This window comes from Sphaerodactylus townsendi, linkage group LG17 (genome assembly GCF_021028975.2).
Source record: "Sphaerodactylus townsendi isolate TG3544 linkage group LG17, MPM_Stown_v2.3, whole genome shotgun sequence".
Taxonomy (NCBI): domain Eukaryota; kingdom Metazoa; phylum Chordata; class Lepidosauria; order Squamata; family Sphaerodactylidae; genus Sphaerodactylus; species Sphaerodactylus townsendi.
Window position 1 is genome coordinate 19,645,141 of NC_059441.1, and position 23,479 is coordinate 19,668,619.

At 44.4% G+C, this 23,479-nt stretch overlaps 1 protein-coding gene across 5 annotated transcripts in view; it reads right to left on the minus strand.

The window, feature by feature from the left end:
- The window catches only part of LOC125424615 (cell migration inducing hyaluronidase 1), a 139,419-nt gene that overhangs the window by 38,242 nt on the left and 77,698 nt on the right, over positions 1-23,479 (minus strand). For 3 of the 5 annotated variants that reach the window (XM_048482001.1, XM_048482002.1, XM_048482005.1), the window contains exons 2-11: positions 20,503-20,600; positions 16,798-16,947; positions 15,125-15,263; positions 14,721-14,957; positions 13,950-14,129; positions 10,034-10,104; positions 7,569-7,664; positions 6,386-6,504; positions 4,139-4,280; positions 2,004-2,195 (exon numbers count right to left, since the gene is read on the minus strand). In XM_048482001.1, coding sequence (XP_048337958.1) covers positions 2,004-2,195; positions 4,139-4,280; positions 6,386-6,504; positions 7,569-7,664; positions 10,034-10,104; positions 13,950-14,129; positions 14,721-14,957; positions 15,125-15,263; positions 16,798-16,947; positions 20,503-20,560 — 1,384 coding nt within the window. In that variant the 5' untranslated portion in view covers positions 20,561-20,600. The remainder of the gene's footprint in view (positions 1-2,003; positions 2,196-4,138; positions 4,281-6,385; positions 6,505-7,568; positions 7,665-10,033; positions 10,105-13,949; positions 14,130-14,720; positions 14,958-15,124; positions 15,264-16,797; positions 16,948-20,502; positions 20,601-23,479) is intronic. The other 2 variants (XM_048482003.1, XM_048482004.1) reach the window with 1 other exon arrangement.

The following is a 23,479-nucleotide window of genomic DNA, read 5'->3' on the forward strand; positions in this document are numbered from 1 at the left end:
TTCCCCCAGCCCTATGCCTGCTTTTGCTCTGCGCATCTCCAGATGCAAAGTGTCAAAGTGGGGGGAAAAGGCAGCTAGATACTAAAACCCCACAAAGCCACAGAAATAGAGCTTAGAAACCTCATTCAGGACGGGAAGGTAGAAAGCGCTTTCCGGTCACAGCTGACTTATGGTGACCCCGTAGAATTTGTAAGGTAAAAGGCATCTGGAGGATGTTTGCCATTGCCTGCCTCTGTGTAGACTGGCAGAGGGGGGAGGGGGGGAGAAGGTGCCTGAGATTTCCTCTGCTGTTCTCCTCCTGCAATTCTGTGCTGTCCTATTCTGCCCACAAGGTTCACTTGCAACCATGCCTGGAATCTTCAGATACGTCCATTGACAGGTTTATTTTCATTGACTGTTTTCCCAAAACCATTCTCATGATGTCATTTGCCTCGTTTGCGTTCGATGTGGTTTTTCCAATCACTCAAATGTTGCTGGGGGACACAAACACAGAAGCCCAGCTTTTGCAGATACCTCCTATTGCAGGGAACCTGCCATCTTCGGTCATGAGACTATGAGCCGTTTCTGAAATCTGGATAATATTGTTCTTGGCACTAACCAGCAACCTACTTTCGCACTCACTGAATAACAAGCCAACCTACATCTCCTTCAAGCAGATTGTACTGGAGATAATGGTGTGTTGTTGTTGTGTAGGACGGATCTGCAGCATGTTTTGGTAGAAAGGGTTTCTGTGGTTTTAGAGATGATCAGACGTTTCTCAATAATAATATTTACATGTCTCTGGAGCACTCCACGTATCTCAATCGTATATGTTATTGCAATAATTTTAGAAGGTAGACCAGTATTATTATCTCCACATTACAGATGATTAAGGTTGCCTGGTCAAGAACACCTGGAGATTTTGGGGGTCCAGGGGAGACTTCAATGGGGTTTAATGCCAGCATGGTATAGTGCAGTGGTGGCGAACCTTTTGCACTCCAGATGTTATGGACTACAATTCCCATCAGCCCCTTCCAGCATGGCCAATTGGCCATGCTGGAAGGGGCTGATGGGAATTGTAGTCCATAACATCTGGAGTGCAAAAGGTTCGCCACCACGGGTATAGTGCCATGGTGGTGAACCTATGGCACTCCAGATGTTCATGGACCAGGGGTCGGCAACCTTTAACACCCAAAGAGCCATTTGGATCCGTTTTCCATGGAAAAGAAAACACTTGGAGCCGCAAATGCTTTTTTACATTTAAAATGAGCCTCGAAGCGCCATCCTCCCCTCCCCCCCGCAGTTAGGGGGGACCTACAGGCGGGCAGGCGACAGCTGCAGAGGAAGAGCTTCTCCACCTCCGTGGACAGCGGGCTCCTCGGCAGAAGCCAGAGCTGTTTTGCAGGGGCGATGTGAGGGAGGCGGCAGTGTCCCTGGTTGGTTGTTTTTCTCCTTGTTGAGGCTGCAGCAGGACTCGCGGGTATCCCCCCCCCCCGGATCCGAAGCCTTCAGCTTTCCAGAGGGAGAGGAGGAGGAGGAGGAGGAAAGGTGGGGATGAGGCCCAGAGCCGCCCGTGAGGGCCAAGGGAAGGAAGCTTTCCCTCGCCGCCCCTCTGCCCCCGATCCCTCGCCTTTTCGGCTGCTAACCAGCCACGCGGAGCCGCAGTACAAGGATGAAAGAGCCGCATGCAACTCTGGAGCCGCAGGCTGCAGACCCCTGGATTAGCTTGTGCACTCCAATGCACGCGAGCTGGGTGACCTTGGGCTAGTCACAGTTCTTCTGAGCTCTCTCAGCCCCACCCACCTCACAGGGTGTTTGTTGTGAGGGGGGAAGGGAAAGGAGCTTATAAACTCCTCTGAGTCTCCTTACAGGCAAGAAAGGGGGATATAAATCCAACTCTTCTTCTATTCTTCTTCAGTTGATTCTGGCCATGAAAGCCTTCAACAACGCACCCTGTGCTCAGTTACTCACTCCTGTGCAACAACACTGGCATGGAAACTATGGGTTCCAAAATGGAAGCTTACCTGCTACTTTGACTTCATTGGGCCTGCAGGCCCTGCAAGGCAAAATCTGGAATTCTTCAGCTTGGTACATGGAATAATCCGTGCTGGCCACGACAATTCTGTCTCTGACTTTCCATGACCTCGCATCGTCCGCTAATCTTAAAATGGTGCTGTTCACATTTGTGTCAATGGTAACGGTAAGCTTGGGTCTCACTGGGAATCAAGAAGGGAAAAGAGACAGGAGAGTATTTAAGATGCTTGCCCAAAAACTGTTCATTGGACCATATACCGGTAGGTGCTTCATGTCAACAACAGCCAATAGTTGGCCAGCCCAAAGGAAACGGGAGGCAGCTCATGATGGCCCAATTGGTTTTTTGTTTTGTTTTGCTTTTTGCAAAATCCAACAATCAAAACAACAAAAGGCTCCATTCATTATTTTCTGGCAAGTGGATTTTTCCACTAACCCCCTTTAAATAAGTTTAAAAGTAGCTCTTCATGGCTCGGCTATACCACACCCTACTTCCCCCAGCATTTATGGTCACCCGGAGCTGTTATTTACAGACACCGCAGAAGCAACTTTCAACATAATGATGTTTTTTCGCACTGTGCCAACTTTCTCCCTGTCAAAAAGAATGTTAAAAAGAAGACTCCAGTTTGCTGAGATGAATGACTGAAAAAAGAAAATTGTTTCTTTCTGAAAACACCGTTGCTTCCCCCAATGCTGGTGGCATGAAACACTGACCAAATACTTGGCATCCTGTCATTCCTTCACATGCCCAGTCAAAAATGTAAGTACATCTTTCTTGGCTATCTTTGGCCAACATCTGGTGTCACTTGAACAACAGCTGGAACTTCTTGCATACTTTCAAAGAACTATAAATTTAAATTATTAAATGCTTTCTGATGGAAAGATAGGGTGGCACCTTACTCCAATAACCGCTCCCTCCATTTGGAGGCTGCAGAGAAAGGTGGAAAGTCCCACTCCACTAAGTCTGCAGTAGTTGGATCTATGCCAATGCTGAATATGGGCTCGGACACCTGGCTTCAAAACTAAGCCCTCAGACCGACCGACAGATGATGACAATTAAAATTAGACATGCTTTATTTTTACACACACAAAGGCATAGTTTTAGAACATGCCAGAATAATTATCCCACTTAGCGCTACTGTGTGAGTCTCTGGAGGGAGGCGAGCCCAAAATCAGGCCTCTTCAAGAGACACATTGGGCAGCCTCTTCTAGAGGTAAATTATTCTAAATGCGCCTCTGCGCTGGGAGCAAATGAATGAGTCACACATGATGAAGACCTGGGGCAGAATGACCTATTCTCATTGCAGGATTGGGAAGAAGCAATGCCAGAACAACAACTCATACAGAGTTGCAGCCAGGAGCCTCCTCTGTGCATAGGTACTTCGGGTACTTTGATCTCAAAGGAACTTTTAATTATTTTGTCCATATATTTATTCTTGGGCAATTCTCTTAAGTCACACTGTTTTGAGAATTTCCGCCCTCTGTCAAGTCTATACTACCTTGAACAAATCAGGACAGTGCTCCTTTGAAAGGACACCATATTATATTTCCCTGTTTGGGAGAAGACTTCTAGCCTAGATTTCTGACATCTTTGCTACCTGTGTGTGCTTGTACATTGCTTCCTGTCACATGATTTGATAAATTATTACTCAACAAATCCCACCAAAATATGCAAATAACTTCCATCAAGGCGGTCTCCAGACTCTGCAGAGATTTACAGAGGGTTAAAGCAGCGCTCTCAATTTGGTTCAGTCAACAACATCAATTGAAAATGTCAGTTTTGGAGAACTACCACATGTTGCTGGTTGTTGGCGAGATCTGGCACTAAATATATAGTTTTTAATCAGCCTGTCAGATATTTAAAAGCCGCAGAGAGCGGGCCTGAGGATTAGTAATTGGTGGGAGTGTGGCAGGTCCTAAAAAGAAACGGAAGGGTCTCTCTAAGAGACACTGCAGTATTAAAAACAAAGCACATTCCAGACTCACAAAAAAAAGCCTCCGTTGCAGAGGTATTTATAACTTTGAGGTCCTGCTTATTTGGTCTGAGGTAAAATGCTGCTTCCTTTAGGTCAAGAAGAAGATATTTCCCAACAGATTTTCCCCTCTCCATCATACAGCTTTCACATACCATTTTTACCACATAAAAAACGCACTCTGTAGTTTTGGCAGCTCATGCCGCTCTGTTCCGGGCCGCGGCAGAAAAACCTATAATCACGGCCTCCTTTGTAGAGAACCTCAGTTGTTAACTTGGCTCCATCCAATGTGACCGCCTGGGATGAGAAAAGAAATGCAAACCGGGAAGTAATCAGGTGTTGTTGTTTAAAAAAAACCTGTCAAAATCCTCTGCTCAGCAACATGTATGAGACAAAGACAATAATAGGTGTTTTGCCTCCAGGTAAAACTGGGTGCTTTAAACAGGACATGTGATCAGGGTCAGAATCCAGATGCATGTAACAACTTTTTATTCAGAACACAACCAGTATGCATTTAATTTCCATAGCTGTTAGTGGCTGTACATCTTCTCTGTACCCGCTTCTCTCAGGGTGCTACGGAAGCTTTCCCCCACTATCAGCCACTTCTGTTTGTGCAGTTCCAAATGCCTTTGCACTAGATACTGTGGTGGCGAACCTTTGGCACTCCAGATGTTATGGACTACAATTCCCATCAGCTCCTGCCAGCATGGCCAATTGGCCATGCTGGCAGGGGCTGATGGGAATTGTAGTCTATAACATCTGGAGTGCCAAAGGTTCGTCACCACTGCTAGAAGAAGCAAGCTCTCCAGTAGATGACTAATTCCATAGCTTCCAAACAATAACAAATTGGGGGGGGGGGGGGGTACAGGTATCCTTTCCACACTGCGGGGGGTCGTGGCGCAGCGCCCCCCATGATCTGGAGATCCACATTAAAGATGTTGACCCTCCATTCGTACTAGAGAAGAAGTCTGAATTACAATGTGTGCTTGTGGTATGAAAAGATAAAATACATTGATATTATACAATACTATGCATATATTTTACGCATTTCTGAGTTTCTAAACTTTTTCTGGATTGCCTGCAGGCCTTCATGTGTTGTCCGTAGCTTCTGCAAAACTCCCCCAAAATGTGCACCTTATTTCGTATGATGACCCACAATATGTCAAAACTGGGATGGCGAAAGTCGCAATGTGGAAGGGATAACTGTATAGGGTCGAAGCCACGCTTGTCTGTCTGAGAAACAAATCTTTGTTCAGTCCCCAATTTGTTAGATGCTCCTAAGAAAATCCCAGCCCACCAACTCCATATTTGTAGGATATTAATCTGTTTTGTATTGTGACATATTGTCTTCGATGTGTTGGAACCCAAGTCAGGATTTTAACCCTGACCCGAAGAATACTGTGATATGGTAGTTTATCATTTTATGTTTATGTGTTGATTTTAACATACGTTGTAATAAAGTCATTCGTTATAAAAGCAGAGATAATGCACGTTAATTGATTTAAATTAATAATTGTAAGCACTTGTGTAGCACACAGATGCTTCGGAATGCATGAAACAAGAACACAGATAACTTTTCAAAGAATGGGGATTATCTGTGCTCTCTCTACGACTCTCATACCACTCTCAGAGATATCATGGGTGTGCCTGCCCTCTTCTGCCAGATGTTCCTGGTCTTCTGGTGTGAATATTTGTGTTTATAACAGTCTCATTCACACTTTCCCATCCCACAATAGCAGAGATGAAGGTGGTACGAATGACGTCTCTGCACTGTTCCTTCCATATGTTAGACATTATGTTATGAGGGTAGTGGACCGGACCACATCTACCTGTCCATCCATCTTGGGAATGACCTATTTGAGCAAGGCCTTACAATGAAAGAGAGTACCAGAATCAGCCCTACAGGAAGAAAACTTTTCACCATTTTAACTGCTTCCTGTTGGCTCAACAACCCATCCTCTGGCAATTGTCTCTATCCTCGGCATTAGTGGTTTTCAACCCATGGGTTTGGACCCACAGTTGCACAACAGTTGGGTTGTGGGCCTCTATAGAGCTGCCATTTTGAGGCGGGGGCTTTACTTGTGCTTCTAGCTCCCAGTTGTCTTGGTCTGCTGACCACAGCCCTGGTCTTGACCATGATGAGATCATCACTTTGACTCCTCCTCTTCCTACCATATGACTCAGCAGGACCTGTGCTAGAAAGGATAGAAGACCACCAACCTACACACAGTAGTATGAAGAAAATCACAGTCCATTAAACAGACCTGTAGCCTAATCAGCTGTTTTCATTTCAACTTTCCAGCTGTCAGCTCAATACAAAACCGGTGGAATGGACAGGTGCCAACTGGGTGGGAGAGAAGGGCTGGAGGAAGGGACTGTTCTCCTGGTCTCATTTGTCATACCTGGATATCAACAGGATGATCACAGACTTCTGGGTGAGCCGCTTTGAAGTCCAGAAGTCTTTCTCCGCCTTTGGATTTTGCCTTTTCTGGCTTCTCAAGCCATCCTGTCCACTCCACATCTGGAAAAGGCCATTACAAAGAAGAAAAAAAAGTCATTTTGGACATAACAACCGTAAACATTCTGGACAGCACCAAAGCAACAGAAGCCTCCTTCGCACACAAGTCGGTGTCAAGTGCTGTTAAGGAGTTTCTTCGGCAACAGCCCACTCGTTGGCTGTCCCTGTAGGTCTGTCAGCTGCTATTTATGTTGTGAAGCACACCATGCCAGGGAAGGGAAGGGAAGCACAGCAGTATTAAAAGCTGCACCACTAAGATTCACAACATAACATAATGGTGGGGCACAATGAAACCAATACTTAGCTGCTTTTATGCAAACAGCATCACAAGGCGTAGCTAGGCAGGGCATAGCTAAAGGGCAACAGAGCCATGGGAAGACCATCTTATTTCCCACACTACTATAAAATCTTGAACTATTTCATTTCTCCTCCATGCACCCCATTTGACTCAGATATCCTAAGCAAACAAGTTTTAAAAACAATTATGTTGATTTGGAATAGAAAGAGCAACTTGGGCCAGCCAATTGCAAAATTATGGGACATGCAGACAACGATACAGAAAAGAGTTGTTAAAATGTTTGAGGCGTTGAACTGTTTTCCTGAGGAAAGTTATATTGTATGAGGCTTTTTTTAAAGTTTAAAAGAACTATAACTGGGAGCATGCTGATCGTGGTGGTGGTGGTGTGGAGCCCGGAATACACTAGAAGTTAACAGTTATGAATGGTTCAGATTATTCCTTGAAGGTCTTCCATCCAAATACTTGCAAGGGTCAGGGATCAGAGTGTGTGTCTAGCCCAAAGTCACACAGCAAGTTTCCACAGCTGGGTGGGGATTCAAACTTGAGTTTTCCAGATCCTAGTCTGACATCTTAACCACTATGCTACCTGCTGACTCTCTTTCATTGCAGCTAGTAATGCTTTAAAGTACACCAGAGATGATTTCAGCCAAGATTTCATACTGCATTGAGCTGTCGAGGCACTGACAGGCATAGTCCTGACACTATACACGCGCGCACATGCACACTTTTTCACTTTGCAAAGAAACATTTTTTTTAAAAAAAGTCTCACCTTGAACCCACTCACTCGTCGAAGACACATTAAAATATTCTCCATTGTCAGCCTGAAATAGTTTGAATACCTTGGCGACAGCAGACCCCCTGTATCCTGAAAAAGAGTGCAAAATCTCACAAAAGGTAACTGTGGGAGGCCGTCAAAGAATTTGACCTTTTTGTCTTCCTTGAGAGTTTAGGGCAGGTTTTGGTAAGTAACTGCAAAATGTTAAACACAAACACTAGATCTTGGCACGATTCCCCATGTTTATTAGGGGATGTTGACTCCCAGCTGGAAGAGAGAAACAGCTAAAATCAGCAGAACACAAGGAAAAAAGGGGGATTTACCCTCCCTCTCCTTGCTGGTGAATAGATCTGAATGTCTCATAAATCCCCAAAGCTGACCATGGCATACAGCAGACTAGTCTATCATCTTGCCTAAGAAACAATTGCTGTTTCTGCAGTGAAGAGATTTCAAATGTGTTTTCTCAAGGAAGTTTGGTAGGGGAGGGATGGGGTGGGGGAAAAATTAGTTTCCTAAAAATCATCAATCCAAAATCTTCTACTTGCTTCTGGTAAGAGTTGGAAAAGGCGACTGACAGTACCATCCTAATCAGGTATACTTCAAGTGGGGTTAGAAAGTCTAACCCTGTTTAGGATTGAATAGTGAAATTTGCAGGTTATCTGTGCAAGGGTCTGTGTGGTGTAGAGGATACTCATACACATTGCTTGCTTTGGGGGAAGCCAGTGTAGCTTTATAGCCTAGCACGGTCTGCTTCCCTGCTCCCCCTTTACAATGTAAATCTGTACACAAGCAATGCGTACAATGATGCTTTAAAGCTTCCAGTACTCTTTCTCCAAAAAAACAATGGACCATCATTATAATATTTCTACTGCTTATTTACAAGATTTTTAACTGATTTCCCTTCCTCCCCCGCAAAATGATTGATAGAGGCCACATTTTTTAAAAAAAAATTCTGCCTTTTTCTCCAAGGATTTTCCTTCCCATTTTATCCTCACAACAGTGTAGTTAGCGGGAGAGAGGGAGAGAGTTGTCTGGATCACACAGGGTCATGACTTTGACCCTGGATCTCTCTGCAATGCTAATCCAACATTATAACCACTGCACAACAGTGTCAAACACTGCATATTGCATGGAAACCATTCTAACACAAACATGCAATACAGTCAAGCAAGTCTGCTCAGAAGTAAACACCACTGTTTCCGAGGTCTTCCTCCCAGGGAAGGGTGCACAGTCTGCACCCGGCACAATCCAAAAAGTATAAGAAGTAAATGCCACTGAGTTCAATGGGACCTATTTCCTATTTGCTGCAAATTGGATTGTATTATGTAGCTTTGTGCCATTTAATGCATCATGCTCCCACTTATGATTTGCTTTGGTTCTGGGGTGTTTTTTAAAGGCTTCTGCTTGGTCCTACAACCCAATTTCTATTCCACTGCTAATGGGAAGGATCCATCTTGTTGATTGTATTGCCTCACTCTGTGGGCTCCAACCTGAACCCCAGCAAGAAAGGCAGACCATAAACAATGTAAATGGATAAATAGGAAGGGCTGTGGCTCAGTGCCTTGCATGCAGAGCCCCTGCCTTGCATGCAGAAGGTCCCCGGTTCAATCCCTGCCATCTCCATTTAAAAGGGTCGGACGGTGGGCGAAGTGAAAGGTCTTTACCCTGCAGAGTTGCTGCCAGTCAGAGTGGACAAGGTCGACTTTGATTGACCACTGGGTCTAACTCAGTAGCAGGCAGCTTCATGTACAGATAATGTATTTAGACTTGCAGCCTAGCAACGCAATCCTAAGCAGTGTTAGGGTTACCCTACAAAGCCTGTTCAATCAACGGACTTAGAAATAAGAAGAAGAGGAAGAAGAGTTTGGATTTATATCCCCCCTTTCTCTCTTGTAAGGAGACTCAAAGGGGCTGACAATCTCCTTTCCCCCCCCCCCCCCCCCCCCAACAGACACTTTGTGAGGCAGGTGGGACTGAGAGAGTTGTTTTTTTATAGCAAGCCTTTATTGGCACAGACAACAGTACAACAATAATAAAAATGGATTAAAAAGCATATACAATACAGGAAATAAATGTTAGGTCGAAGGAAATCTACTGGCGTTTAGTAATTTCCAGGAGAAAGTCTGCCACTATCATACAGAGAGAAGGATCAGGATTGTCCAACAAGTAGTGTAATCTAATTAAATCGGCGAGATGGGGTAAATGTAAAGGAGTAAGATTAACTGAGAGAGTTCAGAAAGAACTGTGACTATCCCAAGGTCAACCAGCAGGAATGTAGGAGTGCGGAAACACATCTGGTTCACCAGATAAGCCTCCGCCACTCAGGTGGAGGAGTGGGGAATCAAACCCGGTTCTCCAGATTAGAACCCACCTGCTCTTAACCACTACACCATGCTGGCTCTCAAAGTGCAATTCTGGGCTGGGCCTCCTAAATTCAAGATGCCATTTCTAAGAATTACCTTGGTATTCTATGTGGTCTTCAACCGAAGAAGAAGGTGTTCCTTTTATGGTAATAAAACTCCAGGGATGTCTAAAGAAGAAATTTGAAGAAAAGGAGATAGTATTATATTAATTTGCAAGAAGTACGTCTTGGAATAGCATTCATTTTGTTCTTTTCACAGTTCTCCCGTTTGACTAATTTACCGGACTCTCCAGCATGTATAAAGCCAAGACTATCTTGCCAACTATTTTTCTTTTCCTTCAAGAAAAATCAAGTCCAAAGGCAGATCTTTCCCTCTATCCTAATTCCAATGTGCTTTTTCAGTTCAAAACCAGATATTAGTTTTAACTGAAGCTAGCCAATCCTGTAAATACCTCATTGGCATAATATTTTAAAACTAAAAACTCGGGAGGAAGCATGTTCAAGTCAGTGCGATTACTCTACTCAATGGCCAGAAGCATAAAGAACTCAGAATCAGAGCTCTGCAAAACTAACTCCTAAAACACTGAAAATATTTGGCTGCCTTCTCTACTCTGGCCTTCAAAATAATCCGAATTTGGCAAAACATGTAATGAAGATAGCATTTTATACAAAGAAGTATCGTACTGGGAATTTATAGGGGGATTCCATTTTATTGATTAGCTGGCAAAATACTTCTAAAGGGGCTCAGATGAGTCTGACAGGACTGCCAAATCCCAGAATTCTAATGATGCATGAGTTAGGTCTGCGGTTCTAATAAACCCTGGGTGAGTTATACATTTTCATTGCTGCTTTAGATAACTATTAAGTGTTCTCAGGACGGTACCAAAAAAGTATATCAAGAGCACTTAAAACCACAGGTAGATATTTGCTAAATACAAAGTAAGGAAACAAAATGCTCAGTCTTTTGACATGTTTTCTGAAATGCCACCAACAAGACAAATATGGCAAAAGATCTTTTAATGCCCAATGATCAACCTCCCTCCCTCCCATTTTAGATTTCCTTCCTTCCTTCCTTCCTTCCTTCCTTCCTTCCTTCCTTCCTTCCTTCCTTCCTTCCTTCCTTCCTTCCTTCCTTCCTTCCTTCCTTCCTTCCTTCCTTCCTTCCTTCCTTCCTTCCTTCCTTCCTTCCTTCCTTCCTCCCTCCCTCCCTCCCTCCCTCCCTCCCTCCCTCCCTCCCTTCCTTCCTTCCGCCATCATGTCACATTTGACTTGTGGCAACTCCTGGTGAGGTTTCAAGTAAAGAGACGTTTACCATTACCTTCCTCTGTGCCCTGACCCTGGAATTCCTCAGAGGTCTCGCATCCAAATATTTACCAAGGTTAACCCTGGTTAACTTCCAAAATCTGATGAAATCAAGCTAGCCTAGGCTATCCAAGTCGGGGATTCTAGTTGTTCACCTCTTTGAAGCCAAGGGTCATTTCCAGAATAAAAAGTCAGCAGCTCTAATTTTCTCCAAAGTTTTCTTTGATGGTGGGAACAGGATTGGAAATGAGGACTGAATCTTTCCAGCCAGTCTTATTGGAAGAAGAATTATGGTCAGAATGAGCATGTTTCTTCAACCATAACTTGCCCTTATGGGCTGGGGGAGGAGAGACGAATGGTCAGGACAAGGTCACAGATGTGTCCAGGTGGAATGAGGAACCTGCTAGGGCAAAGGAGGATCATTTTTGTAATCTGGGCAAACAAATAGAGGATCGGCTATGCCCTGTTTTCGACTCAGAAAGGATTTCCAAGCACCTGCCTTCCATACAGGGGAAACTGTCATGCCCCTAGAGCAGTGGTGGCAAACCTTTGGCACTCCAGATGTTATGGACTACAATTCCCACCAGCCCCTGCCAGCATGGCCAATTTGCCATGCTGGCAAGGGCTGCTGGGAATTGTAGTCCATAACATCTGGAGTGCCAAAGGTTCGCCACCACGACCCTAGAGTAAGGTGACCAGAGGTCACCTTTGTGATCCGGGACGGGGGGAGGCGGCCGCGCGCGCACAGCCACAGGAGCGCACTGCCTTCTGGGGTTTGCTGTTTCCTGCCCTGTCACAGGGCGGCAAATGGCAAGCCCCAGAAGGTCGTGCTCCTGCGGCCGCACACGTGGGAGGCTGCCGCACTGCCTTGCACCCCAGAAGGCAGTGCGGCAGCCTCCCAAAAAATCGAGACAATTTGAAGAACCCGCGGGACGTGGGACAAATTGTTTAAAGGCGGGACTGTCCCGCCAAAAGCGGGACGTCTGGTCAGCTTACCCTAGAGACACCCTCACTATTTTCTTTATTTAAGCCTTAGTTGTACCCTTAGATAGAATGGACTTAATTGTTTTTGTACAGTATTCTGTAGGAGGGAACCTTAGTTAGATCCTGTCCCTTTAAGAAGCCCTTTACAGGCAAGAGCACTACAGCATTTCTTATTAGTTAGCAGTCCCTTTTTTCAATTTGCTTTAGTTTCAGATGTCTGGAAGGCTGGAGACAGCAATATCCCAGATATCCAAGGTGTTAGAGATGCATAGAACTCAGAGTAAGCAAGTTTCAACAGATTGCAGGAAAACAGAGTTCAGAGAGAGGACACCGCGGAGAACTCAGAAGAAGCAAGAAGCAGAGCAGACTTTCTTGGAAGCAAGCAAGGAAGAATTGGTGCCTGCAAGCTCTTCAATAATCTCCAATTGTTTCCAGCATTGTAAGTATTCTTTAGTAGTTAGACTTCATGGGAGAAGTCAGAGTTTTAAACTCTCAATGCTATTAAACAATTTTTGAACTGTTGCTCATTCATCTGTGGGTCTTACATTCTGTTCTGGCCGAGTGCAAGGCACCTGATATTAGATTGCTTGGGGGACAGAACAGGCACTACTACTGAAATTGCCCTCTCTGACAAACAGAAAGATTTTGAAGTTTGCCCAGGATACCGAAGTGTCACATTGAAACCCTGTACAACAGAGTTTTGTAGAGCTCCTAATGCAAATGTCCCAGATGTGAGCTAGGAGGTTTCCTTGGAAATGCTTCACACATGTCACATATCCAACCTAAGATCTCCTGCCCGCCCCCCCAAAAAGGATGCATTCGGTGTGGGGAATGACACTTCAGCAGACAGGCAGGGTTCCCCTCCTTTTTCTTACACACCCAACTGTTCCAAAACAAAAATGAACCAACTAAAAACCCGTCTGATAATCCGAGTGGAGAACAAAACTATTCAGATGAGAGAAGTAAAAGCTCTAAGGTGGAAAAGAAAAGGCGACCCACAGTCTGCAAGTCCTCTACTTTGGAAACCAGCAAGCAAGCAGGCGGGGCTTTATAGGGGTCTGGGAGGTCCAGCTGACCCATGCTGGCCTATCAGGATGAAGAGCTGGGCTCCCTGCTATGTCCCCTCCTTTATAATGAGTAAAAGGGAAAGGTACACAACCACAGGGTGAACCAGAGATAATATGTACCAACTAGGCTGTAACAACTGCTTCAAAAGCAGATACCTCCCATTGGAGTGAAGTAATTTTACTTGTAAGTAACAATAATGATAATGCACAAACGTACAATTAAATATACAAAACGAGCAATAAAGCAAAGCTAGTCAGAATCTAGATAAGTGCCAACTTTACAAGTAAAATTACTTCACTCCAATGGGAGGTATTTGCTTTTGAAGCAGTTATTTCAGCCTGGTTGGTACATATTATCTCTGGTTCACCCTGTGCCACCCCCCCTTGGCAAGAACTGGCTGTGGAACTTGAGACATCCTTCCCGCCGCCAGTTCAAGCCCTGTTTTGGCCTCCACTGCTGACGCTCAAGACTTGTAATAAAACTGTTCTTGCTTTCCTCTTTAAATTATGTAACGAGCTGCTGAAAACTCCAAAGAAGCCCTAAAGGAAAAGTTTGCAGTGTAGGAAGCCTTTGTGCTGTGGGGTGGGTGGAATTACTGAGGCACCGGAAGAATACACTGCAGCTGCTGTGCGGATAACATGGGCGCAGTAGGCTCCTACCTAAAACCGAGGTGAAGGAAATGCTTGCTGCCCAGCTTGGTCATCGCTTTCCGAGCCGAATCATCCAAGCTCCGGGATCCTTCGTCGTTCACCGCAACCGACAAGATCATGCCGTCATCGATTGCATTCAAGTACCGGACGAGGCGGAGGCTTTCACCTTTGATTTTATAGGTATCAAATCTAAAAGGAGGAGAAGAAAAAGAGTTTGGATTTATACCCCACCTTTCTCTCCTGTGAGGAGATTACAAGCTCCTTTCCTTTCCTCTCCCCACAACAGACACCTTGGGGGGTAAATGGGGCTGAGAGAATTTCGAAGAAGTGTGACTATGTAGGAGTGCAGAAGAAATGTAGGAGTGCAGAAGAAATGTAGGAGAAGAAATATAGGAGTGCAGAAACACATCTGGTTCACCAGATAAGCCTCTGCCACGCAGGTGGAGGAGTGGAGAATCAAACCCGATTCTCCAGATTGGAATCCCCTTGCTCTTAACCTTTATACCACGCTGGCAGTTCATTGCTGTTCTCAGTAAAATCTGCAATGTGGTGCTAGGCGTATGCAATGGGTTGTTGTGTGTACTTGACAAGACTAGAGTAGATTAGCCTAGTGCAGTGCCCTCTTAGGCACAGAGCCCAATTGGGAGCAATTGGCCTAATTGGCTTAAAGCCAGCCCTGCATTCCACGGAGTGTTCCTACTGATTCCTATAAGCTACACTCAGGAACTAGGTTGCGTGTAATGAGCCTCTACTAGGTTGAATGTGTTTATGACAACTCACCTATCAGAGTGGACAACCGATCCCGTCTTTGGGTCAATTACATGGACGATGATGCCGCGATGCCCCCAGCTTCGCTCAAAGTAGTAGCCGCCTTCCTGCAAGCCGCCGGGATTCAAGGTCTTGTTGAGGAATGTCCAGGAGAGTTTCTTCTCACCATGGACCTCTAGAGTCCCGCCGCTGCCAACCCCGATGTACTTCCGCCCAAAATAACTATCTGGTTGGACCGCGTCATCAGCACTGCGGAGTAAAGATTACCCTGTTCATTTGGCCAGCTGCCAGATAGAGAATTGCTGAGTGCACTTTAAATATCCCCGGGCTGCTATTTCTACGTCTTGTAAAAATTTATGCCGGCTCCACAGGGCTAATCTTCAAAATTATGGGAGGAAGTCTGTTTAATTACATACCGTCCATACAAGATGATTGTCAGGTGGCTTTGGAAAGGACATCTCTCACTCCCAACATGCATCTCTCCGCCGTTTTCTATCTGAATGTGTCGGGTGCGCAAAACAATGGGCCCTGTTTTGTCTTTAATTACCAGCTTTCCTAAAGGGGGAAAAACCAGGATTTTTGCTAGTTTGCTTGTTTTAAAAACGCTACCACATCATTGAAATCGAGGGCATCCTTTTCAGCCGTTCAGCCTTGGGTTTCCCGGTAGTGTTTTTCTCAGAAAGGCAAAATGTGTCCAATTTTTTTTTCTAAACAAAATTCCATCTCCCCAGTCCAGTTCTCTCTAAATATTTTCAGGGGTAAAAGAAAAGCTCCGCATATTTCCTAAGGCTATAGTTGAGCTACCTACACTGGGAGCCAGGGTCCTTGGTTGGGCCGCAATTAAACAGGGCTCCAGTGGCACTTTAAAGGGCAAACCAAAAATTTCCAGTGAAAGCGTTCATGAGTCAGAGCTCGTCTCCTTAGACCTGTGAAAGGAATGCAACGAAGGAACTGAACTCTGACTCATAACAGTTTATGTTGGAATAAACGTTATTAGTCTTTTAAGTGTCACCGGACTGCAGTTTTTTATGCAGGTGTGGGAGAAGAAGAAGAGTTTGGAGTGCGGATACACATCTTGTTCCCCAGATAAGCCTCTGCCACTCAGGTGGAGGAGTGGGGAATCAAACCCAGTTCTCCAGATTAGAACCCACCTGCTCTTAACCACTACACCATGCTGGGAGCTGCTTCCAAGGACAAATAGGAATACCCAAAGAATCCAATTTCCATTTTGAAAGTATATCTGAATTCATACAGGTTGACATCACAACGCTAAGCAGAATGACAACATTTTGTTGCCCAAGGAGGGAAGATCAGCCACCAGTCCCCCAATAAAGTACGTTGGATGCCAAATTTGTGGTAATAAAAATGGGCAACAGCTTGTTTATTGATTGTATTGGTTGCAGGCAAAGAAAGCAGAGATGCAACTTAGGGGGTAAATCCCTGCACTGGGCAGCACACTTGCTGATTCCATCACCTGCCTTCCTCCAGCCCAAATGCTGGAGGAACCAGGAGCAACAAAGTCAATGGGAGCCATCTAAGTGCTGGCCGCTAGATGGATCTCCCCTCACTGCCAGAAGGTGTGGGTCAACCCGGCTTTTGCATGCGTCAACAAGGCCTGACCCAATGTTCTGTACTCTGGAGATCTGTTGTAATTCCCCAGGCCCCAAATGAAGGTTAACTACTCTAACTCCAATTGGCAGGAGCTCTCCAAGGTCTCAGCAAAGAGGTCTTTCGCAACATTTGGTCCTTCTGAAAACGGAGATGCAGAAGACGGAACCTGAGGCCTACAGCAAGCCAAGGAGATGTTCTACCACTGAACCACAATCCAGTCTACTGGTTTTTATCTACAGCTTAGTGTTTCCTACTCTGACTAGTAGCAGCTCTCCAAGGTGTCATGCAAAGGGCCTCCTCCGTATTGCTCCCCAAAAGACCTTTATATCTGGACATGGCAGAGACATCTGGGATTTTCTGCATGCAAAGCCTGAGCTCTAACATTAAATTTCTGCTCTTCCCGCAGACCTCCCTCTCAAAACGTATAGTCTAGAAGACTTTGATCAAGGCACCACTTTGTCCCAACAGCTTGGTTTACCTCCGTTGGTGATAAGGATGGAATGGACAGTTGCAGAAGAAGACAACAGGAGCGCTTGGCCAAGGCTGATGTTGACCAAATTATCTTCATCGTGCCCAGGACTCCAGGGTTTCAGTTGTGGGTCCAAATCAGGACAGGATGAGGATGCTGCTGTCAACACAGATAAAGGAAACAGTCAACAATGCTGAACACATGAAATGCCCTATACTGAGACAGATCTTTGGTCCGACAAAGTGATTCTGGTCTACTCTGACTGGCAGTAGTTGTCCAAGGTCTTGGATAGAGGATCTTGAATCACCTGACATCATCTGATCCTTTTAACTGAAGATGCTGGGAATTGAACCACGCAACCACAATTCCATCATAGAGGCTAAAAGGAACCACCTCATGCTATTGCCACGAGGGGAAAGGGCAGGTTTTATTAGGTAACGTTTAATTTTGCACGCAACTTTGTGCAAGCTGGGACCGTGATAAAGGCCTATCTATGCCATCCCAGAAATCCAGGATCAGTCTTTCCTGCGTCCCTGATCTGAACTAAATGGACCCGTGCAGTTCTGGGCCAGGCAGAACATTGGCTGATTCCATACAAAGCAAATAAAATGTTTGGAAAACGCTTCAAAACGAAATGTTTTGGCCAAATAATGCACATCTCATCCACTTTCAGTGCCTAACAATTGTTTTACAAGTGGATATTGCCATTTCACACAGTGAAATCCAGTTGCAAAGTATATTGAACGTGTACTGGAAGTAGATCATTCAATTTGTGTGAAAGCGCTGCATACATAAACACTGAACCAATTACATAAAATCCCTATTTATTTACCGTCTTCTTTTCTCGTAGAAATTCCAAGGGAATGACAAAACTACACAAATAATGTAATAAAAGCCCAGCATGGTGTATACAATAAACAATGAAGTAGAACTTGGTAATATCATTACAGAAGAACCAAATGATAACAGTGCACATATCCAACAAACATGGGTTGGAGGGAGGAAAAGCTACCAAAACATTTTCACAGATGATGAAAACTATAACCCTATGACCACAGAAGAAGACCCTAAAAACTACAGTAAAACAGGCCCAAGTAACATGTCAGAAAAGATGAAGACTAGTTGAAAGCATAGGTGAACAGAAACATTTTATCGAGGCACTTAAATGGTAGGTGCCCAGAGATCTAGTACAATTTATTTTCTCCACTATCTGCAAGAACTGCAGTTTTATGGGTTAGTTAATCTTTCAGAGGTTTAGGAGCAATGTGGGGAGAAGTATAGCTTGATGTTCCTTCACAAAAAGAAAGAGGTGACCCACAGTTCATATATGTGAGGCATTTATGTGAATCTGTTTCTTCCCTTATGGTGTATGCTACACCAATCACAAAACATCGCTGACTTTTCAGGCATTTTGGATCCTGAGATAGAAAATCTAAAGGGAACAAATAGGCCAGTTGTTATACTGGGCCTAAAATCTACTGCCTCAATACAGACAAAAGCTGGACAGTGTCGAAGGGAAGTTTTTATTTTAAAATCAACCAAACAATCCTTACAATCCTAAAATCTCTCAGAAATGAAAATTGTATTCTGTCAGATAGAGAGCAGCCAATATGCATCTATTTTCCATTGTGAATATTTTCCAGTTTCTATAGTCCGGAAATTCTTTGCCTGACAGAGCCATATTGGGCATTTTTATTTTCTTCTATTTTAGCCAATGGAAGGATAAACGGAGAATGCTAAACAAAACTCTCCCCATCTGTATCCAGTTTCCTGTCACATTCCAAATAACAAAAACCCTCTGACTGAAGAAGACGACCAGGGTAGATGGATCGGTCAATTCATTTGCCCACATATATTCTAACACCTTCAATGTTGTCCTTGCTTAGACAACCAAACATAAAGGAGGTCAGGATTCTGACATTTTTAATAAGCTGAGTCCTGCGGGGAGGGTGGGTTATAAATGCAAAGAAATAAATAGAAGTAAGTAAGTAAGTAAGTAAGTAAGTAAGTAAGTAAGTAAGTAAGTAAGTAAGTAAGTAAGTAAGTAAGTAAGTAAGTAAGTAGACTTCCCTAGGTGTAGCAGCTTGTTTTCGGGGCTGAAAAAGGTAATGAACAAACTAACGCACAAGATAACGATGAAAAACTAAGACGTGGTACTACGTGACGTTAAATTTAACAGCAAGCGCCACATTTACTCAATTAACAAAAATTCCAGTTAAGCCAATAATTTGTATTGTAACTAGCATTGATTTCTGTGTTGATTTTGCCTTCCAGGACTTCGCTGAAGTGGACCCCATATTATGACCCCATTTTGCAGACCACATCTTCACGGGGGTGGGGGTCCGGGAGGGGCCTCATGAGTAGAATAGCTGAGGGTCTCTCTTCATCTAAATCTGGCACTGCGTCTGACTGGAAAACTGATCACTGAACTAGAGGAGCCATCCACATGACCCAGAGAATAAACTGAAGATTATGAGGCTCTTGTAAAGTGGGTTATAAAAATTCTTTGGAGGACGCTGTCTCGGCTTCCAAATGAAGGTTCACAGATGTGTAGAACAGAAAGAATGATACTGGCCCACTGTAAAAGGCAAACGAACACATAATTCCAGCGCTAGATGGAGAAAATTTACCCAACCCAAATAGGGGATGGCCAAGGAATTTTGCTTAGGAAACAAATCAAAGAACTGCCGCCAGGTAGGTTTCATGGGGCACATCTCTGAGCCTCCCCGTTGCCCCCCTTCTCTACCCATCTGCTACTATCAAAAATGGCATTTCAGACCCAGCAATCAGTTTCTTTTGTCCTTTTGCACTTGGGATCTAATCCAGCTCTCTTACTAGCTCCAGTCTTCCATCAACATTAACATTTTTAAAGGAAAATTCATATCAGGCGGGGGGAGGGGGGGGGGCAAGGTATGCCAGAGTTGCTATTTTATAACTGGAGGCTCGAGCAAGAGACTGGCAGATTGCCTAAATATTCATGGATTAGATGAGATCTGTTCTGGGCACTTTGGAGCTCACATTGTACAAATGCAGCACAAGTTCATGAGTTGTGTCAAGGACTGGAGGCACTTGGAGGATTTAGCAAGTATTATTAACTGCTGTTAGATAACCAGGTGGGGAGGGGGCGTTGCACTAGGTGTGGAGGTTTCTGCAGTGAAGGGATACAAAACAGCACTTGACTGGGATTTGCTGCATTTAAATAACCTTTTTAAAAGGTATCTGTTATGTTAAAAGTACTAATAACTCCCCAAGGAGGATTAGAGATGGTTAGAATAGAGGAGTAGAACCATTCTCACAAAATGGCAATTTTAACTCTCAAATCAGCTTGGAGAAATTTAAATAGCAATGCGTATTTTAAAGATCGAGATGGCTCATCTACCATTTAAGCAAATTTAGAATAAAATGGATCAAGAAAAAAAAACTTCCTGACAGTAAGGACTGCTGGACAGTGGAATGCACTACCTCGGAGTGTGGTGGAGTCTCCTTCTTGGGAGGTTTTGAAAGAGGGGCTGGATGGCCATCTGTCAAGGGTGACTTTTATTGTGTGTTCCTGCATTGCAGGGGTTGGACTTGATGGTCCCCGGGGTCTCTTCCAACTTTACTATTCTATAATTCTAAAAAGCTGAAGATGCACCTGAATTATCAATGGCTTTGGCCCTAAAGTAAATATTGTTGACAACTTGGCTAACTCCACGGAGTTGCCCAACCACTTACCTCCGTGTAAGGGAAGCAGCACAAACAGAAGCAAAGCAAAGCTGACTTCCATGGACATCTTTGGATGTGATCCTCAATATTCTTTGTCTTCCAAGGTCCTGTAAAAAAAAAAGGGAAACCCACCACAATGTAAGAAACTTCGTATCTGCATTTGTTTTATGCAAAAAATTGTACCAAGGAATATCATTCCCAGTTTTATGCCATTGTGACATATTGTTCAAGTCATGTAGGATACCGAGCTTGTTTCCCCATGCAAATCCCCTCTTTGGCAAGATTTACATAGCTTCCCTTGGGATTATAAACATATATGCAGAATGTAACTGGATATCCACAAGTAACTGGATATTCCTAAGGAATGCATTGCAAGCACATAAGCAAAACAGCCAAGCTTCGCTGAACATCCGCATGTTTAAATAGCCAAAAAGCTTGATGAAAACGACACAGAGGTTCAAATTTGACAAACCGGTGTCAGTTTGGCAACCCATATATCACAGAGCAGACATTCACAGCATGACACACAAAGGTATTTGAACCATACTCAGACATCAATAGGGTCAAACGAATCAGCTTTTGGTATGATAAAAACACGACACTAACATATATATTTTTTAATTGATAGTCTTTATTGATTTGGAAAAACAGCACACAAATTCAGCTTAGAACAAACCAATGTGTTCTGTACAAACGGAGGCATGAATCAAAGAACTGTCCACCCCACCTCAGAAGTTTACACAATGGATACATCTAGAATTAATCCAGCAGGTTTTTAATGTCTGCAGCCCAGTCTCCAGACAGACATCCTTTAGAACAGCACCCAAATTAGTGGCCAAGGGATGCCGACAACTATTAAATGATGCCGGGAGAGGAGGGGGAACTGGTAGGAAAGTACTAAATGCGGTTTTACATTTAAAACAAATTACAATGCCAATAATTTAACTGGATTGTGTGAACAGAACAGCAGGCCTCATGTTTTAAGAGTGCTGACATCACATAAACCAAGGATGTTATAAGTAGGATTTTCTTCAGTTGCACTCAAACACGACAGCTGTCCTTAACAGTTAACGTGGGCTGGTTTGTTGTTATTGATTTTTGGTCGCCCTTGACCGGCACTACTGTTACCACAAGCAGGGGCAAAGTTGAAGTACTATCTTGACATAGTTCTAAACCTTCTAAACCTTCTGTTGACAACTCTGCCACAATTCAAGCCCAAGATATCAGGTGGTACCTTTCCAGAATGCCTTGCAGAGCTTCCGGTATGTGTAAATTTTGGGGACAATAACAACTTACCACAAAATCAAAGCAGGCCATTGGTCCTCCTAGCTTGGTATGGACTTCTGTGAGTGGCGGTGGCTTCCAAAGGTCTCAGGTAGGGAAATGTCCTTTCCACTCTTTGCTATCTGGATTCTGCTAACTTGAATATGCTACTGACTGAAGCCACCTACAGTCATGTATTCGAGTCAGCGGCAAACCTCTAGCTTGCTGAGTCAGCCAGCTTTACTAGCAGGGCTGTCAACTCCAGAGATTGGAAGGGGGCACGACCTGGGGAGGGAAGAATTTTTAATAGGGTAGGGACCTCCACAGGTCATACTGCCAAACAAGCCGCCCTCCAAAGCAGCCATTTTCTCCAGGAGAATGGATCTCCAGAGACAAATCTAGGGAAAATGTAGCCCGGTGCAAAATCTGAGTTTTCCACCACCCGCCCCGTATGGATGGCCCCCTCCCCCACCACAACCAAATAACTTTTTTTTGCACCAGGTCTTGAAGTCAGTGTATGGACCTGAGGGGTGGGGAGGAGGAAGGGCATGGGGGCGATTTTCTGTCCCCCACAAGACTAAATGGTCGCAGCCCAGGGACATTTGACCCCATATGCCCCCTTGGGCGGTACACCTCTGCTGATCTCTATTGTACAGATTCTGGGAGGTCCCCAGGCCCCACCTGGAATCCAGCAACCCCAAGAAGAGATGCACAGTGAGACAAGAGCTTGAGTTCTTCTGCTTCTGTCTGGGAGGTCACTAACCTCCAGTATCTGTTCCTTGGAGGCTCCATGCTATAATCTGGCTAGATACACGTCCAAAACCCAGAGCAACTTTATCAAGCCTGCCCAGGCCCTATCAAATATTAAGCCATTTCCCCCATCAGTTTCCCTTGTAAAGAAACAGAAGCATTAGGTTTCTATTGATATTTTGTGTAAATATTATTTGATGCCCTCTCATACACATGGTTCCCCAGATAAGCCTCCACACCTCAAGCGGCAGAGCAGGGAATCAAACCCAGTTCTCCAGATTAGAGTGCACCTGCTCTTAACCACTACACCACACTGGCTCTCTTAGAGGCACGTAAAGAATGCCGTTCTGACTTCACCTGAACAGCCTCCCTATTAATGTTTTTTAATATTAGCAATTGCGTCTGTCAACCAATAGCCAGATTAATTTTTCAGTACACAACCATGGCTCCAAAGCAACTGTTAAATGAAACCCAGGCCTTGTGAGACTTAATGCAATTCTGCAGAGGCCTGTAAGACAGATGCCCCTTCCACACATGCAGAATCATGCACTTTCAGTCCACTTTCACAACTGTTTGCAAGGGGATTTTGCTATTCCGCATAGCTTCAAAGTGCATTGAAAGCACATTGAAAGTGTATTATTCTGCACGTGCGGAAGGGACCAGAGCTGTTCCACCAGGCATATGGTTGAGGCAGCAATGATCTTACCGTCTAGCATTCTTCCTCTTCTGCACCTCCTTCCTTCTCAACTTTTCTGTGTAGGCTGCTGGGTTTTTAACATGTTGTAATCTCTGAGATTTTACCGCCATCTGGGGATATAGTCTAGCGGAGGCTAGATGGACTAGATTACTGGATGCTGTGCATCATTTTATTGCACTTGTTTTTATGATGGAAGCCGCCCTGCAAAGGGAAGGGTGGACCACAAATGCAATGCAATAAATAAACTTTAAAGAAGTTATCGTTCTAACCTAGAAC